Here is a 19730-nt window from a genome sequence, read left to right on the forward strand (position 1 = left end):
GCCTATTATGTGACTTGCTCCTCACGCCGCACTTCACGTGATGAGCCGTTGCAGCTAGGACAGGAGTTTAGGGTGCAACTATTTTTTATTTCTTTATTTTTCTTGGACCCTTTTAGCCTTATACAGAAACAAATTTAATATTGTATTATTTATAGACTTTAGCATAATGATCTTTATAAAACCTAAATAATATTACAATAATTATATATAATATTAACTAGATGTATCATATGTCATTTGTTTTCGTTTTATGTTCAAACTTATTTTATACTCCCTCGGGTATTAAAAATAGCATAAAATAAAAATATTGCCGATCCACAATAACAATATTGCAGCAGCACATTGTAGGAACGTGACTGGGGCCGTGATGTAGGCAACCGTTTGAACCAATGGCTGCCTTATCGCAGCCTGTGTCGTTTTTAGTGGGAGGACCAGTTACCAGTGTTGCCATGTCTGCGTATTATAAGCGAGTAAAGCGACTTTTAAAGTTGCTTGTAAATATTGGTAGTTGTTTGTGTGTTGCGTTTTATAGGCCCGGTTGCTTGTATTTCTCTCGAGGCATCTGGCAACACTGTGCGGGGGCAGGTCCAGAAGAGACGGCGAAGAGAGACCAGTACACTGAGTACAGTACAGTAGCACACTGCACATGTCAGACAGTGTTAACAATTAAACACCACTCCAACTCTTAACTGAAGACGATCGGGTCACGCGGAATTAAAGATCCATATCACAGAACAGCTAAGTAGATCGATCGGGAAGGCAGCAATATTCAGACAAATATTCTCGAAAAGTCCAGTTTTACATAACCAGCTTCATTATCACCGCGAGGAGCAGCAGCGATCATCTGTGACCAACAGCAACAACAGGACAGGAGCAACATTACAGGACAGGTCGTGATCGCATTGCGCGCAGAATATATTTTTCTTCTTGTCCTACAAAAAAAACTATGGTTCAACTGTCAGCATTTTCTCAATTCTTTGACATTATTATTATGGAAAAGGTTTTATTAGAGCAGGGTTAAATCAGTCGGACAGGTTATTATACCTTCCACAGAAGATTTCGCAGTTGCCTTTGTTTTTCTTGGACATTTATCGGATCGGAATAAACAAAACAAAAAAAAATCTGGACACTAGTCTCTCTAGCAATTCCAAAAGGACTTTAAATATCCATCCAGTTGAGTAATGGTCGTTAATACGATCCACTGGTTCAGGAAGGGCTTGCGGCTCCACGACAACCCGTCTCTGAAGGAGTCCATCCAGGGCGCGGACACCGTGCGCTGCGTCTACATTCTGGACCCGTGGTTCGCAGGCTCCTCCAACGTTGGCATCAGCAGGTGGAGGTAAGAAGAGAGGTCCTCACTTTAAAATCACTATGCCCGTGCACCCACTCCCCAAGCGGGGGTCCGTCCTCCCCCATGCAGAAACCTTTTAACAGAGTAGATGTAAAAGTTTGATGTATCAAGGCTACTAGGCTAGCATTGGAAAAATGATGGGTACAGAGATTGATTTTATTTGATGACTGAAGCAATGTAATACCCGCAATCTTTAACATTAATAACCATTCATTATAAGTGAACATCTCTGTATTATTGCATGCACCTGGGGGGTCCAGTGTTTCCTGCAGGAAAAGGCTTTGGCATGGTGCTGGGCACGGGACCTAACATTTTGATTGATTCATTAATTTGATTAATAAAGTAAGATTATTTTGTATTATTGTTCTTGTATTGCTATATTGGAGACACTGGGGAGGCACTGGGGGACAATGGGGAGGCACTGGGCAGGCACTGGGAAGACACTGGGGAGGCACTGGGGGGGATATTGGGGGGACACTCAGGGGGACACTGGGAAGGCACATGGGGGGACACTGGTGAGGCACTCAGGGGGACACTGGGGAGACACTGGGGAGGCACTCAGGGACACTGGGGAGACACTGGCGAGAAACTGCAGCCACTGGGGAGGCACTCAGGGGGACACTGGGCAGACACTGGGGTGGCACTGGGGAGGTACTGGACATTTCATATCACACACACCATGATTAACTAGCCCGCTAAAAAAAACTCAGGTATGTGGTATATTTTACAGTGTGTAGCTCATTTCACACTACTAATTTGTCACACTCCATCTTGTTGTCTTTATTTTTGTCAACTGGAGTGAATTAGAGTAAATTATGTTAACTTTACAGGTGATTTATACTTATCTTGCGGCAGAGTTGCATGTTAAAAATCTGACAGATCTTTCCATATACGGTATTGCACTGCCCCAATTCACAAATATGGAAATGTAATGTCATTACAAGAAACAGTACTGGAGTGCCTCCTATAGGGTTAATAATCATTGTGATAAGTGACATATATTGTACTAGTTAACACCCCAATCGCCCAGGACGAAGATCACCGTCCTTTCTATAGGGTAACGCCCGACGCCCAAGACGAAGTTTTATCCAAAAGACGAAGTTTATTGATATGAAAACGGATCGCATCGCTCCACAGCCTAGGGGTGCCTGTTGCACAATCCTCGATGTTGCGCAACAGTGAGACGTCATAGAAAATGTTCCCCCGCCCTGGAGCGGGACTGCGACGCTCTATAGCCTTATTAGCCAGCTACAGTGTATAGCAACATACATTTTGTTGTAATTAGAAGCAGTGTAGATGATAGCAACAACAAAAGGGGCTCCCGTCTTGAAAGGAATATTTACGTATAGGGGTTCCCGTCCGAGTGGTCATGAGAGCTCATCCTAAATGCTCTTTGTAACCTGCCTGCAATAATGACCAGTGAGACCGTACACGCACACACACACTCCAGTTGTACGTCACATGCCAGCCTCACAACGCTGTATGAATCAATCATGCTTTATTAGGGATGACTAGTGGGCACACAAGTCAACTAGTGTGAATGGGTGAACTGTGCAGCCAGTAAACCTTGCAGTCTTTGAACATGCATGGCTGTGTTGTTTATGTACAATGGCATCGTCTGCTGTGTGAAATCGTCATCCCTACTGTGTTTTACCTTTTCTCAATTGCTCTGGCTGTTTGCCGACCTGCTGTGTCGCCTCCTGCTTGTCAGTGGAACAGTAGCTAGGGCTTCGCCGGCATCCATGTTTTTTTTTTTTTACAAAGTTACGTAACCCTGTCTGCCTCCAATCATTCTTTCTATTTCAGTTTCCTTGTCCATTTGTGATTTTTCATTTTATTCTCCATGGTTGTGCTATTATATAGCAGGGCTGTGTCTCATTCTTAGTTTGTACAAGAGATTTCCATAGAGAGTGTTATGGAAATCTAGAATGCTCAAAAGAAATAACACTCAATGAGACTCCAAACACAGAGTTAATGATGTGAGCATTGTTTTGTTGCAACAAAGGAGATAATACACTCACAGTCACACTGTTAATCAGCCTGATTAAAGCACCACACTGAAGTCACCAGCGACAGAAGCATTCGCCATCGGTTACAGATAAGCTGTTAAAAGGAGAAACTACAAATCAGTTCATGCACATAAAAATATAATAATAACTAAATGTGGATTAATTATGTATCTCCGTTACAAGAGAAGCTGTGATTTAATATGGCCTAGGCAGAGTTAGCACCTGCTGTTTTGAACTCCAGCTTTGTAACAACTGACTTTCCCTTAATATAAGGGTGAAGTTTTATATATGTATGTATTTATTATAATATTTATTCTTATATTTTATGTTTGAGGAAGTGTGACATTACAAATAACATATTCCCGGTGTTTCGGATGTCAATGTTGAGACATTTGGGAGAAAAAGCTTCAAGTTCAATGCTCTAATTGATGTGGAGTTGGTTACCAACTCTCCATCATTTAGCTGGGGACCACCTGGAACCCCCTCAAGGTGGTCTCTAGTCTGGACCACTGGTTGAAAACCACTGCTCTAAGAAATTGTGCATAGTTGAATCCATTGATTCTAAACACTTGGCGTTCAAAAGAGGAATAGAATACCCAAACAGGTGACCCAGGCGGCTGGCGTAGCTGTTTATTGTTTATAAGGATCCCCATTAGCTTTTGCCTTGACAAAAGCTAGTCTTCCTGGGGTCCGACACAGACAAACATTTAACATGGGCAATACTTACAATTGTTTACAAACACTAACTCAAAATAAAATAAGAAATAAAAAACATCGGAGAAATAAAAAAACAAAGAAAACAACAAAAAATCACTTTCAACAAATTATACATTTGAATTATTATTTCCCCAGGGTTACTGCAGTATGGTTTACATAAGGTGTTCTTTTAACTTGATTTTAAAGATGAATTTTGTATTTGTATTGGTTATACACTTTGGTAGTGCATTCCGTCTGGGCACCTTGGCTGGTAATCCGGTCTGGCAGTGTGCCGCGGGTTCGACTCCCCATCCCACTATGTCCATTTTTCCTCAGGGTTTCCTCCGGGTGCTGTCTCTATTCATATATACTCTAAGACTAGCACCCATACTTTAATGACCTTGTTTTTGTTTTTTTGGGGTATTCAGACAGCCAGCAATGGGTAGAACGCTCCCCCCTCTCTGTGACACGTCTAGGGGCCGCAATCTGCAAATATGTTCCTAGAAGCTTTGTCATTGGTCGAAGAAAAAAACCTGTATCGCAATGACTAACCAATCAGGAAGCAGACAGGCAAATAGACGAATGACAACGCTTCTAGGAAAATCTTTGAATGCAGATTGCGGCCCCTAGATGTGTCACAGAGACTACTGGCTGTCTGAATACCCAAAAAAAGGTCCTTAAAATGTTAACATATTATTGTTTATAGCAGCTTAAAGTAAAAAAAAAAGAAGTGCAGTAGCCTTTGTTATAATAGTGGCCGTTGGTCATATATCTTGGGGATCTGGTGGGAGAATGAGAGGGGCGATGTGAAGTTATTCCTCTATATCTGCTCTCATTTCCCAAGTAGGTCAGTGTGTTAGTAGAAAGAAACCCACCCGTCCCTCACATCTGTGACCTACTTTTGCTGTACATGGCATCTCGGCAAAGCAATGCCGTAACTTATAATTTGTGTAAATGTACATGAGCTATTTGAGACACCCACTGTTTTTCATTCCAGTGAAGGGATTCTGTTTGTAAAGCGGTTCATCATGACGTCGAAATAAATAAAAAAGTTTGCTCTGAAAGAATATACATTCAAAGATTTGTGCCGCATTTTTACGATTTTTCAAAAGACCTACAAGCTCGTAGCGCGCCACTCGGTGGCCCGCTATGAGCTTGTAGCTCTGCTATTTTTCAATAGCTAAAGTATGACACAATGACATGATGCTTAGTTAAAAGTTAAAACACAAGATTATTATAGCCTATATGTATCTTTCCTCATTCTGCACATCTGCAGAGGACAAGCCTGTCTGTACTCAAAGTTCCCTAGTTGTCTCTAGATAGCAGTTGGTGTGTTTTTCTGGACACACTGAAAACTAGAAATATATATATATATACTTATAGGTAGGTACAGCTGGGGCCGTCACAATGTACAAAAAAGTATTTATATCAATTATTGTAATCCTAGAATCTACGATCCTGTGAATCATGACCATAAACCTTTGATTCTGTGAAGAAATAATAATAATTTAATATTTAATTACCGGTATATGATACTACATTTTAATAAATACACTTTGTTTAGCGTTTTTCATTTTAATTTTGTTTCACAGAATCAAAGGTTTTATGTTCATGACTCAACTGGATCCTGACCTGGGTGGCTTGATTCTAGGCTTAAAATAATTGATATAAATATTTTTTGTAAATCTCTATGGGAAGAATTAATGGCATACTTTTTCAGTGGGTCCAGATAGGGCGATTCTACAAATATGCCTTCTAAATCAGGGGTGCAGGTCCTTTTTCCGACAGCATATTGATCCGAAACCTCAATCCTAACCTAACCCTAACCGCAAGCACGGGAGCAGCGCATGTCGGACCATCGCTTTTTCGCATCGCAGCGAATGTCCCCCCGCTGCGGAGCGGACCGTTGCCCCGTCGGCTAGAATGCTGTCGGAAAATAGTCCGCCTCCCCTAAATCAGTAGTTCTCAAACTCTCAAACGTAATTAGAAATTATTCAACATTTTTTAAATCCTTAAATTCTTTTTTATAGTTTTTTATAGCAGATGTACAAGCCACGCTGCAAGCTTGTACATCTGCTATTTTTGAATAGCCAATGCTAAAATCGAAAATGACACGGATGCTTTAACCGAGTCCAAGAAGAGGCAACGCGCACAACTGTAGTGTACTGGTGAGACGCTGGCCAATGAAAATAAGTAATTAAAATAGAAAAAGCCGCTGCACAGTGCTGCAACTTCTGATGAAATCTTCATTAGAACATAGCGAGTGACCCCCTTTTGTAGCAAGAGATGTGACCTGTTCTCTGATTACTAGAAAGACGGTAAAAAGTACATGCATCACTTCCAGTGACAGATGAAAAACCAGGCTTTTGAAAAAGAGATTACAGGTTTACAGCTGCAGATAATGCCACTCCAATAAAATAAATCCCAGCACTTGTCAAACTAAAAAGAATCATTCCTCAATAATTACTCTGGGTTGAACTTGTACAGCACACATTGCAGTGATATGTCTTTTAATCATATAATAATAGTGACTATTATTATATATATATATATATATATATATCCATCAACATCAGAGTGGCAGCAGCTTCCGTTTTATTTTTGAGTGGTGCAACCACTCCAAGGAACAGCAATGTCCGTGTGTCCGTGTTCACCTATGTGACGTTAATGAGCACCAGTATGTACCAGTAGGGGCCAGTAGGGGCGCTGTAGTACTACACTGTTGCCTGCTAATGAGAGAGAGGGAGAGGGGTGTGATTTTCTTAATGTGTTTGACACATGAAATGTAATTTATTACTCTGGTGCCCGCCAGAGATGGTAACTTGATCTGTGTGTTCTGTTTTGCATGGGTGGAAAACCTTTCACACATTATTGACTGCACACACAACTGGCATTCATGATGTCCCAAAAGCAACCGTCAGACCAGATAATAATAACCAGTTTCCACAGGAAGTTCCCACTCATGAACAATGGGCATTACCTATGTCAACATGCGTCATGGTTGCCTATGTTTAATTCCAAGAGGTTTCATTAAAGGATATACTGTATATCCCATAAACACTGCATAACGCATGTTGCTGGCATCGGTGGATCTGTCTCTAAAGCAGAGCATCCTGGCTCCACATTGTACAAGTGGTTGACATTAGTAGTAGAATGGAAACTGCTTGCCACTGCCATGCCTTTCTAGTTGGTCTGGCAGACAGTGTGACTATTGCAGCTGTAATGTCATAGTCTACACTGTATAGTATACTCTACAGTATGGCTACTTTGAGCACCTGCCCTTTTGCAGAAAGTGCCCTTTCGACTAAATCTACAGTTGATTCAGTCGACAAAAATGTATTTTGGCAGGCCTTGATGCCGTCGTAATGATAATAACAACGCGCCGCGTTGTGAGCTTGTAGATCGTCTATTTTCAGCAAGTGTAAAATGACTTCTACTGGATCTCTTGTCCACTAGTCCCTTCCTAACATTTTTGTCTAGTTTTTATTTGTTGACGAAATTGTCAATATATTTAGTCTCAGTTTTAGTCACCGTAGCTTAGTTTTCATTTAGTTTCCATTTAGTTTTCGCCGGTGGAAAAAGGTAGTCGACAAACATTTTTAGTTTTAGTTTTAGTCAACGAAAACAACACTGCCTGGGATAATGGCCCTTTAACCCCTTTAACCTATATTTAAATACTATTTTAATTAACCTGCTGCGCTCCCCTCCCCTCTCCCTTCTCCCCCTCTCTTAGGTTCCTCCTACAGAGCCTTGAGGATTTGGACGCCAACCTCCGTAAGCTGAACTCTCGTCTCTTTGTGATCCGGGGCCAGCCCACGGACGTCTTTCCTCGACTTTTCAAGGTAGGATATACTTGGCAAGTCTCCCAAAGCACAGCCAGCAGCACACACAACAACCTTAATCACATTTTGGACTGAGGGTCGATTAAAAAAAAAGACTTCTAAATCCTAACATTTTTCTGAAAAACCCATGTTTCTATGTCAGTGGTGCTCAACCTTTTTCATGTCAAGAACCCCCAGAATTATCTCTATTGGGCCACGGACCCCCATCTCACAATATAATAATAGCTAAATTATAACATAATGTATGTTTAAAACACCAAAAGGGGTTCCCACCCAAAATGGGTTAATCACATTTAATGCAGCAGTCGGGACTGCCGCATTAAATCTATTACGGTTGTCGTCTTACAGCACCCATGTTATGGTTAAAAAAAAACACACACACACTCGTGTGAAGTGAGGGGCCTTTGTTTGCTTTTGTGCGTTACAGGGGGGGCATGCTTAAAGCAAGTCCATAGACTTTGCTGCCAGTGCCACTTGACGCTATGTCTGAAAGCCAGACGTTGGAGGGGCTAGTGCACCTTCTAAAATAAATCTTGGGTACAATTTTACACTGAGGACATTATTTTGTGGTCTGGTGATTTTACTCTGTAAACCCCAAACAGTTCCGTTGTGTGATCGATTAGCTTTTGGTTCACTGTTTTCCAGGAGTGGAAGATCAATCGTCTGTCTTATGAGTACGACTCGGAGCCCTTTGGGAAAGAGAGAGATGCGGCGATCAAGAAGCTGGCCTGCGAGGCCAACGTGGAGGTGACGGTTCGCATCTCCCACACACTCTATGACCTCGACAAGTAAGTTATTATCCCTCATGCATACAGTACGCCTAAGCTGAATTCCAATACTCAAAATCTCAGCCACTCGCTCACTCACTCACACTCGCTCACTCACACTCGAGCATGGTGATGTTACGGTGAAATTGGTGACCTGCTGAAATAGGTGACAATCGTGTAGACGTCGCATAACGTCATTGCGGTTTGTCTAGCGGTATTTAGGCCGCGTATATAAAGACCTCCGTGTATGTACGTATGTCCACAAGATGATCACATATTTCGGCAGGTCATGCTGGAGTGAGTGAGCGAGTGTGAGTGAGCGAGTGGCCGATATTTAGGTTTTTGGAATTGGGCTCTGTGTTAATTTAACTCTTGAGAGTGTACAAAAGGGAACAAATTAGTTTACAAACGCCTATACCGCCTATACCAAACGCCTTAATATGCGTCTTCCTGCTTCCAGCTTTTGACCTCTTAAGCTGCCAGAATGCTGTCAGTCAGTCGTTTCAAATATTCTGCTTCCGAATCCTTACACGACAATGCCACTGTCTCTCCCTGCAGGATCATAGAGTTAAACGGGGGCCAGTCTCCCCTCACGTACAAGCGTTTCCAGACCCTGATCAGCCGCATGGATGCGGTGGAAGAGCCCACAGAATCCATCACAGCAGAGGTCATGGGGAAGTGCACCACGCCCCTGTCGGACGACCACGATGACAAATTTGGCGTCCCTTCCCTGGAAGAGCTGGGTGAGTGCCAGGGGCTAGTGCCACAGAGAAGGACAAGGAAAAACTATCGTTTCTTTTTCATCCTTACAGCAACTCTGTTTAATTTAGTTTAATTCATCTCAATTGTAATTGTTTTAGCTATTCAATTAAAACCCATGCAGGATGGGAACCCCTTTTGGTGTTTTAACCCTTCTGGACAGGAACCCCTTTTGGGGTTATTGTTGCTATGTACAGTATATAGCAGCATAACATTTTGGGAATTAATAGTAATAATAATAATAATTTGTTTAGTTGTTTTTATTTCAGAAAACTTAGGTCAGGATTTAGAAGATGTTTTTAGAATCGGGCCTCAGTCCAAATGGGTGAAGTCAATAACTGTAATATGATTTCCTGCAGGTTTTGACACTGAAGGTCTTTCATCTGCGGTGTGGCCCGGGGGAGAGACTGAAGCCCTCACAAGACTGGAGAGGCATTTGGAGAGAAAGGTGAATCATTCATTATATATCTAATTTACTTTCTTTTCAAACAGAGTGTATGATACATGTACGGTGTACGTGAACATAGCCAATGTACAAGCTCACAATGCATCGTGGATGTGTGATGCGTTGTGAACACGCTGTGAAAATGTCTGCTAAAGCAACTAACTCCACCACCTCTCCCCCTCTCATGGAAGTAATTGACAATATATAAAGTTACAACACCAACTTTGATGAGGCTGTATTGCTTTGTTTAAAAAAAAATATATATATATATATATTCTTAATTTCCTGAAAAATGTATATTTTTCATTTCCTGAAAAATGTATATTTTTAATTTCCTGAAAAATGAATATTTTTCATTTCCTGAAAAATGAACATTTTGGAGTTATGAGGTTTCCTCCCGACAGCAGAGATAATAGTGCCGCTTTAAGAAGAGATACCGGTACTCTAATGTGAGATGTAATTCATGGTTTGCTTGTTTCAGTTATTTTTTTATATTGCCATATCTGATCATTTTGGTTCTGTCGCCGTCGTCAGGCATGGGTAGCTAACTTTGAGCGCCCCAGAATGAACGCCAACTCCCTCCTGGCCAGTCCCACGGGCCTCAGCCCCTACCTGCGCTTCGGCTGCCTCTCCTGTCGCCTCTTCTACTTCAAACTTACCGACCTCTACAGAAAGGTGAGACGTTATATATACTGCTGTTGTAAATGTACACATTATACATTTATCGGAGTGCTGTTTAATAGCTGTTTAAAACACATTGACTGCCATTGAGCGTTTTTTATTTTAATTCACCCGAAAACACACATTTTGTCAACCGTTAGCGGCGGCGGTTTAGTGAATAAAGTTTGTTTTGATAAAGATCGCGCAGACCTTTACACAGCCGTTGTTTACTTCCAGTTCACGGCCCGTGGCGGTGGCGAAATAATGAAAGTCTTAAAATAACATTTTCAACACAACATAATCTCAAACCACGTTACTCTCTTAATCCCCGTTGCCCCAAGGTCAAGAAGAACAGCTCGCCTCCGCTCTCCCTGTACGGCCAGCTGCTGTGGCGCGAGTTCTTCTACACGGCGGCCACCAACAACCCGCGCTTCGACAAGATGGAGAACAACCCCGTCTGCGTCCAGATCCCCTGGGACCGCCGCCCGGAGGCGCTGGCCAAGTGGGCCGAGGGCCGCACCGGCTTCCCCTGGATCGACGCCATCATGACCCAGCTGCGGCAGGAGGGCTGGATCCACCACCTGGCCCGGCACGCCGTGGCCTGCTTCCTGACCCGGGGAGACCTGTGGATCAGCTGGGAGGAGGGCATGAAGGTGAAGTGTGTGTGTGTGTGTGTGTGTGTGTGTGTGTGTGTGTGTTAGGGCATTAAGCCATTCTGACCTGAGATCAGGTTCTAAACATGTCTTCTACATCCTGACAGTTTTCTGAAAAAGCTATGTTTCTATGTCAGTCGTTCTTCGATTTTTTTCTCATAGGCATACAGCCAACCGGCCCCTTGGGAATATACAGCAATTGAGTATTAAATTGAAAAGTTCTGAAACCAAAGTGTGTGTGTGTGTGTGTGTGTGTGTGTGTGTGTGTGTGTGTGTGTGTGTGTGTGTGTGTGTGTGTGTGTGCGTGTGTGTGTGCGTGTGCTCGTGTAGGTATTTGAGGAGCAGCTGCTGGACGCAGACTGGAGTGTGAACGCAGGGAGTTGGATGTGGCTATCCTGCAGTTCCTTCTTCCAGCAGTTCTTCCACTGCTACTGCCCTGTGGGATTCGGCCGACGGACAGACCCCAACGGAGACTACATACGGTAGGTTAGAATTCATATTTTCCCCCCATTCTTCTGCCTGGGGGGAGGAATCCTTGGGTAATAATTTAAAATTAGCTGTGATTTTGCCACACCACTGAGTTGGTATTTCTATCCCTATAACTTTAACCCATTTAGGCCTGACGTCCAAAACAATGTTCACGGGTTTTTCAAAAATAGCAGACCTACAAGCTATTTAACTATTTTTCAATAGCTAAAGCATAACATGATGCTAACACCAAAAGGGGTTCCCGCCCCAAAATGGGTTAAAGCTGCTATAAGCAATGATATGTTACATTTTTAAATACCTTTTTATTAGTTTTTTTCTTTTGGTATTCAGACAGCCAGCAATGGGTAGCACGCTCCCAAAATAATTTAGTCTCTTATGACACATCTAGGGGCTGCAAATTCCGCAAACTGCGTTCAAAGATGTTCCTAAAAGCTTTGCTAGACCCAATCAGGACGACAGGCAAATCGACCAATGATAAAGCTTCTAGGAAAATCTTTTGAAACAATCTAGACGTGTCGCAGAGACTGGCGAGTCGCGCGCTACGAGCTTGTAGGTCTGCTATTTTTTTAAAGTTGTGAAAATGTGCCGCAAATCTTTGAATATATATTTCAGAGCGAACATTTTTAACTAAAATATTGGCTGGGCTATTCTGGGGGGGTCCCTGGAACTACATCTTTTGAGACTGGGGTCCGTGGCCCAATAGAGATAATTCTGGGGTTCCTTGACATGAAAAAGGTTGAGCACCACTGACATAGAAACATGGGTTTTTCAGAAAAGAAAATAGGATTTAGAAGCCTCAGTCCAAAATGGGTTAAGTCATGCTGATCTTGTACCATCTCTCACTCCAGGCGCTACCTGCCCATTCTGAGAGGATTTCCGGCCAAGTATATTTACGATCCTTGGAACGCTCCGGAGTCCGTGCAGAAGGCAGCAAAGTGCATCATCGGCATGCACTACCCCAAGCCCATAGTAAACCATGCAGAGTCCAGCCGCATCAACATCGAGCGTATGAAACAGATCTACCAGCAGCTGTCCTGCTACAGAGGCCTCGGTAAGTAAAAACGATCACGGATGAATTGGAAAGGATTACAGTTACATGATATATAATAACTTATTTTTTTTTAATTGTAGGAGGATGGTAGAATGACTAGAAATAGACTTGCTGCCTGCATTGATCGTACTAATGTTCTTTATTTCTTGTTTCTGTGTCCATAGGCCTTTTAGCTACCGTTCCATCCAACGGCAACGGTTGTGGTGATGGATCCTCAGCCATGATGGGATTTGCATCCATGGAGGCGACGAAAGATGGAGGGTCTCAGTCTGGTGGGTAGCAGGCGACCCCGTCACTCTTAGGGCCGATTCATACTCCTATTTTAGAGCCAAATAAAAGTCTGTTCGGCCTAAAATGTGATTTAAAGGTTCATATGAATCGGCCCATATCCGAGTCCATACTTCTGGGCTCTCTCTAACTTTTGTAGCATATCATTAGTTGATGGTAATTAACTTTTGTCTATATGGATTACTAGAGATGGGATTTTATTTTTATTTTATTCCTCCAGGTTACCAGATGCCAGTCCATACCCAGACTGACTGGCAGAGTGGGGTTATGGTCTACCCCCAGCAGGGAAACCTGCACACCAGCATCAGCACTCATCAGCAGGGTGGGTACCCCCTCGACCGTGTTACTTGCCATCTATTCCGTCCATCTTTTATTCTCTTGATACAGCACAAACTCTCTTTTCAGTTTAATTTCTGATTTAATTACCGTTACTTCATCCATACAACCATTACTACTAGTACCTCTGAAAGATATTTAATTAATTTTTGGTTTCTTATTCATAGTTCCTGGCTATGCGGGCACCAGCAACAATATGGTGTGCTACACGCAAGGCACGCAACAGATTCTTGGCCCTTCCATGCAACAAGGTGCGTGTTGAACTACATTGCCTGGAAAATATCAGTATTTAATATGATCGCTCTCAGGTGGAAAGCTTTGTATATCCAACATACTTTTCAGGAAATGGAAATAATTATTGCAGGTTCCATTAAAACATTTCTTCCTGTCTTCTTCAGGGCTCATCAGGCACCACAACACTCTGACCAGTGGCAAACGGCACAGCGAGGACACCGGGAATGGTGTTGGTACCAAACTCCAGAGACAGAGCAGTCATTAAGAAGGTCAGTTGGGTACTTAGTTAAAGGAGAATTCCATGCTAGAAGGTTTCAATTCCCATTCAATTCAATGGGACCTCTTTGGTGGGGACGTAACAACTACAAAGAACGTAGAACATAAACCTTTTTAAAATGTTGCGGGTAAACACAACTCTTCCTGGGATGTGCATTTGGGGTTGTTAGTAGCTACATTTGCATGCTGTCTATTTAAATGTGCATTGCAACGGTATACAATTTACCACATTCATCTCACACGGCAGCCCCCCGACCACCAACACACACAGACACACGTGTACACACACACGCCTGAGTATGACGTAAAAGCAAAATGCATATAATTGTTTAAGTCGCTTATCTCAGGTTGAATATCAATAACACAGTTTCTCCATGCTGTTTCCCATGCAGGTGCGACGTAAGCCTCCGTGTCTGCCATACAGTGGGGTGAAACCCACCTCATCTCCTAACCTAACCATAACGGCAAGCACGGGAGCAGACGCTAGTCCGACATGCGGATGAATGTCGGACTAATGCCCTGTATGAAAAGTGTCCACCTCCCATACAGTGTACACAGACTTTCATGGATGCTAAGACTCTTAAGATCTGTTACACAACAGCGCTGTCAACTTGTTATATGGGTGAACATGAAGCCTGAAGGACGCATGATCCTGTCTTTGAGATACATACGCCGGTTTGTCATGTTTTGGACTGTATATTTAAAAACAAACTCAACAGCCCAGTCAATGCTGACGCCCATGCAATATAGTGGCACTGGGAATCAATGTCATCACAGAACACAACTGTGCTCGGGAGGTTAACATTGCTGGGATGCAAATATTTATGTATATAATGGATTTGCTCATTACATTTCCACTCACATACAACGTGTACATATTTGATATTGTATGTGTTTCTCTCTTTGTGTAGCCATAGACCCATTTATATATTTTTGATATAAAGAATCATTGTGGATGGATCCTTGTTCTTTTTTTTTTTAAGGTTTTCAATAAACGTGGAAGCATTTATAAATGCTCCTAAATGGCGAGAAACGTTGTCGTCATCACATCTGTAAGTAAAATTTTATTTAACTGCCTCTTCTGTCTCCTACTTCATGAAAACAGTTCATAAGTCGGCAGGTGTTTTGATAATTTCCCTCTTGTCGCAATGCTGCATAGTAGACCTTTGCTCATTTAATTCTTAAACACCGATTAAGTGTTAGTATTATTGACCTCGTCAATGGTTATTGAGAAAACGGTGACCGGACGAGGGACTTCATTCCATAGGCTCCCCTCTACGTAATTATCAATACATGTACGGCTGGAGTGCAGTGCTTCTAAGCTCATTGTTCTTTCTCAATGTGCTTGTTTAATTAAACCTGGGTTAATATTCAAACTGTCTCTTGTTATCTGTAACTCAATGTCAAGGTTGTGTCTCATTAAAAACAGCAGACACACCATGCTTTATGTATAGTAGAAGGCACTGATTATCTAGCATGGCTTTGGCGCAACATGAATTCACTGACGCTTCCTCATACAGGGAGGAAGCGTCAGTGAATCCAAATGCCAGGCTACTGATTATCAGATAACTGCCCCATGAACCCTGCAAAATAGGTACACAATGAAGAACTTAATTCAACTGAGACAGATTGGGTAGTTAAAGCAAGTGTTGGCTTTTACATTGACGGCCCAATGAAATTAATATCTTAATTAGATAATAATTACAAAACTATTCTTTGTGTGTTGTCATTTGTCACTCGAAAAAACTTGATTAGATTCAAATAAGAAACTACGTGATTTTGAGTATTGTCGACTTATGTGGAATCTGTCAAGAGGTCAAACTTCAAAGCATATTTGTGTGGCACTGCCCATTGAAATGTACAAATACAGATATAGAAATTTGGAATTGCAATTTATTTTCTCCAATATATTCAGTCGTCATTGATCTGTCTTGTTATGTACAATGCCCATGCAATGGATGGCTGCCAGTAATTAAAACCTTAACATTTCTTTTGACAGTGGTTCTGTCACGTGTAGGTGAGCGTGACCCAAACACAGGACAGCCAGGCATCAAAATCATGAATTGGTGTTTTAATACAGAAGACAGGTGAACATGAACAACTTGAAACGGGTGACAGGATACAGTATGACTCAACAAGGACTGACTGGGGAACAAGACTGATATACACATGAGGGTTAATTACAAAATGAGACACAGCTGGAGCAAACAAACATAGAACCAGGGAACAATACATAGAAATACAAGACCTAGACTGTACAATGGATGACAAAAGTCTGTGACTGTGACAGGTTCATTGCCTGACAATATTCCACCCATTACACATTTTGCATACGTTTTAATGTTGAATTATACCCGTCATGTTAAGAAAACACAAGCAGTGACATGTATATTAGGGATTGGGAATTGATGTTCCCACACCAATGTTATTTCTTATTGGTCTGATTCTTTATCAACTCCATTGTTACCGATACATTGGAAAAAGTAGGCCAGCAGGTTTCCAACTGTTTTATTATCTCTTGAGTCTCATAGAAAAGAAAGAGTAGAAAAAGGCATGTAAGTCTAATGAACTGCCTAGACTTCAATGCACATGTCATTGAATTGCAAATCTTATGTGTACACATACACAATATCTGAGAGGGTGGCCATTTCAAATGGTCACTACCTTATAATCTTCACTTGTGGGTCATTGTAAAAAATTAACCAGGCTTCATATATTGTTACTTCTCCCAAAGTTTTTTTTTTCTTTCATAAAGCCCTCATTACATAATTATGGTAGGGTTACTATAAACAAAATATTGCCTCAAAACGACGTACTCCTCTGCAGACAGAGCCCCCCCCCCCCCCTTTCTTTTCCCTTTTTTACCTCCTTTATGATGAATTCCTGTGTGTCTATTTGTACGTCTCTAAATGTTTTGATGAATTGAACAAGGTGGACCCTCTTGTAAACAAGTGTAATGCTTAATCGGGTCGTCCACTCACAGTTAACAGTCTTTGTATTGAGTTTGTGCTTGAAATGTACTGTAATTCTGCAAACTGTTAATACATATTTCAATAAATCAATCAATCAAACATGAGAGGGGCTACAGGATTGAACAGAGGTCGCTGTTGCCTAAGGTGCAATTTGCCGTAGCTCAGTTCAAAGTCCTTCTTGGTCCCTACGATAACCTCCAGGCTACCCCAGCGCACATCGTACCCGTAAGACGCCAGTTTATGGACGCGATAGAGCACAATCTGCACGGTGAGCTCCAGCACGTTGGGAGACTCCTTTATCTGTTCCACGCTCACTCCCAAGTCCATCAGTCCCTGGAACCGTCCAATCAGGGTCGGCAAGGAATAAAACAATATGGCGGGGCAGCGCATCACTATGTCCTTGAGTTCTTCCTCAGTGCAAACGAGTGCCCCTTCGACGTAGCCCAGTGCGTAGCGCATGGCCTCCGGCCGCAGCTCCGCCACCGAGGCCCTGAGGCTCGAGACCAGTTCTAGGAGCTCCTCCGTGGTGAAGCCCTGTTCCCGCAGGAACCCCAGGCTGTCCCTCCAGGCCTCCACGGGACGCATCAGAATGTAGGGGTTCTGGCCGAGGAGCTTCCGGAGCCAGACGCGCACGTTGCCTTGGTCTCCGCCCAGGTCCAGGTAGGTCTCTCGCAGCGTGTGGATGACCTCCTGGTTCCTCTCCACGGGCTGGCTGAAGCACTGCGGGGCGCTGGCCATCAGCTTTCCTATGAGCCGCTTGCCGAGCCGCAGGCTCTGGAGATACTGGATGTTGGCCCGTTGATTGGCGCGGTGAGCGACCGAGAAGAAGGAGGCGGGGAACTTCTCCACGATGCTCATCAGCTCGCGCCTGTCGGGGCACACGGACAGCCACAGGTCCCGCTGGGCCGCCGCGTCCTCCGGCGTACACAGCACGGCCTCGGGATGCGTCTCCAGGACCTGCGCGATGGACACGGTGTCGGCGCCCATGTCCCTCAGCAGGTCGGCCATTTCGGACACGTACGACGTGTTCTCGGCCAGCACCCAGCTCTTGAACTTGCGCACCTTGCGGACGTCCACCGACAGTTCGTAGAGCGCGTCCACCGTGTGCTGGTTCTCGACTCGCTTGTTGGGAGCGGCCACGGTAGAGGTGGAGGAGGCGGCCGAGGGGGGAATGAAGACCCTCATTCTTTGGCAGTAGGTGCACAGGGACGCAGTGGTGGCACGCAGCATTGTTGCCGGTAGAAATGTGCCAGATGTGCAGATGATCTGTGTGGTACAAAAAAATTGATTACTTTAATTCCTGTTTATCTTTTGTACTGAAATGTCTCTGCTTTTGTCAATGCTGCATACATTTTGAAGCGAAACTATTGTAACTTTTTTTGGAAAGAATTGATATAAAATGTAACTTTGTCCAATCTGTATGTGTATATGGTAGGGTATGTTAATACAATTTTGTCTCCCTGCTCTTCTACTGAGACATTTAGATTGTGTCAAAAGTCACGCCTCACCCAGACACAGCTGACACGTTTTTTTTTACCTGATGACCAGTTTATCCCCTGAGCAAGCAGGCAGGCTCTATTTAGCTCAATGGTCAAAAATCTATATCAGCAGCACCGTTTTCAAATCCGGGATAGTGCCTTTAACTATCAACAGAAATGTAACAACAATGTTAATTAGCAGTCACAACTCACAAGCCTGCAAGACTGCTATGTGCATTGTGTTCCTTCCTTCCATTAGTATTTATTATATTAATTTAGAAGGGGTGGGGCTGGTCAAAGGGGGTTAGAAAAAAGGCTACAGCAGATCATGGGTCTATTAGGCTACTATAGAAGCAATAGGCTATACTGTATATATTTAAATAATATATAATATATAATAATAATAATAAAGAAACACTCCTTCATTTATAGTTTGTGGTTTCAGTGTAGCTACATACAAAAAGTAACGAATTATAAGTACTTGAATTGCAAACAATAGTTGAACTGCAAGCTATACTGCATAGTGCATACTGTAGGTAAATTAGTTTGTATGATGTAACCTATAGATCACTTCAGGATCATGGTACCGTAATATAGCATAGATCTTATACGCATTATGGGTGGAGATTAATCTGAGTTCCCAGAAGTTTTATTTTTAGGTGGAGATTAAACAGCTGTTAGCTGTAGCCTAATTGTAGGCGACCGCTTACTCGTGTATGGAAGAAAGAATATAAAATATAATTTGGAACACAGTTTATTCGTTATACATAAATGTCATGTCAATACTATTGAAAATGTCATAATTTGACTGCAGAATTGTTGCAAAAATTCACCATGTACCCATGCACGTCTGGAACATAGTGTATAGAACATAGAACATTGTGTACTGTGTACATGCATGGACACAGAAACTGTGGCACAGTGGCAGACAATATTGTTGTACGACTGGTCGAGGATCAAAAGCGCGTTAGTAATAACATCATGCTGTATTAAGGAATAAGGAGTCATTCTAAGACCAGGATGATATATTTTATAATGTAAATAGTTTACCAGTTTTCCAATCCGCGGGACTACGATGTGACGTTATGTTATGCTCCAGCTGCCAGTCACTCACTGCACAGCTTGGATGGAACGGCTGTTCACATTGGTTCTCACGCGCACCACGGAGGAGGCGGGGTCGTATATCGGTAGCCTAGACTACAAACTACACATCTTATACTGTAATAAGCTACACATGCACCAACACGTAATACAGACAATAAATTAATGGAGCCAGTGAAGCTTCAGTGGAAAAGCCTGGTAGCCAGCCCAGTAGTAAGTAGTACGGGCACGTTCGGAAATGCGCAATGAGCGCACTTACAGTATGTGCAATGCAAACGCTCGGTGCGGTATTCCCGAACGTTGATCCCTACTTTTACCAAGTT

At 42.8% G+C, this 19730-nt stretch overlaps 2 protein-coding genes across 2 annotated transcripts; one reads left to right on the plus strand and one right to left on the minus strand.

Annotated features, from left to right (window-relative positions):
* Positions 1 to 610: 610 nt before the first annotated feature.
* On the plus strand, positions 611 to 15218 carry cry1a (cryptochrome circadian regulator 1a). Its single transcript, XM_080757671.1, has 14 exons — positions 611 to 1339; positions 7790 to 7898; positions 8544 to 8686; positions 9224 to 9408; positions 9784 to 9872; positions 10404 to 10544; positions 10871 to 11182; positions 11513 to 11664; positions 12520 to 12722; positions 12887 to 12994; positions 13231 to 13332; positions 13514 to 13597; positions 13745 to 13849; positions 14249 to 15218. Exons 1-13 carry the CDS (start codon positions 1182 to 1184, stop codon positions 13843 to 13845), a joined length of 1887 nt encoding a protein of 628 aa, XP_080613797.1. The 5' UTR covers positions 611 to 1181; the 3' UTR covers positions 13846 to 13849; positions 14249 to 15218.
* A 692-nt stretch (positions 15219 to 15910) lies between these two features.
* Positions 15911 to 19443, minus strand: LOC308310965 (transcription termination factor 2, mitochondrial-like). The gene is made up of 2 exons (XM_080757453.1): positions 19357 to 19443; positions 15911 to 18094 (listed from the first exon to the last, which is right to left on the minus strand). Exon 2 carries the CDS (start codon positions 18056 to 18058, stop codon positions 16919 to 16921), a length of 1140 nt encoding a protein of 379 aa, XP_080613579.1. The 5' UTR covers positions 18059 to 18094; positions 19357 to 19443; the 3' UTR covers positions 15911 to 16918.
* Between the last annotated feature and the right edge of the window lie 287 nt (positions 19444 to 19730).

Source organism: Protomyctophum bolini (genome assembly GCF_963924005.1).
Source record: "Protomyctophum bolini genome assembly, chromosome: 23".
NCBI classification, from domain to species: Eukaryota; Metazoa; Chordata; class Actinopteri; order Myctophiformes; family Myctophidae; genus Protomyctophum; species Protomyctophum bolini.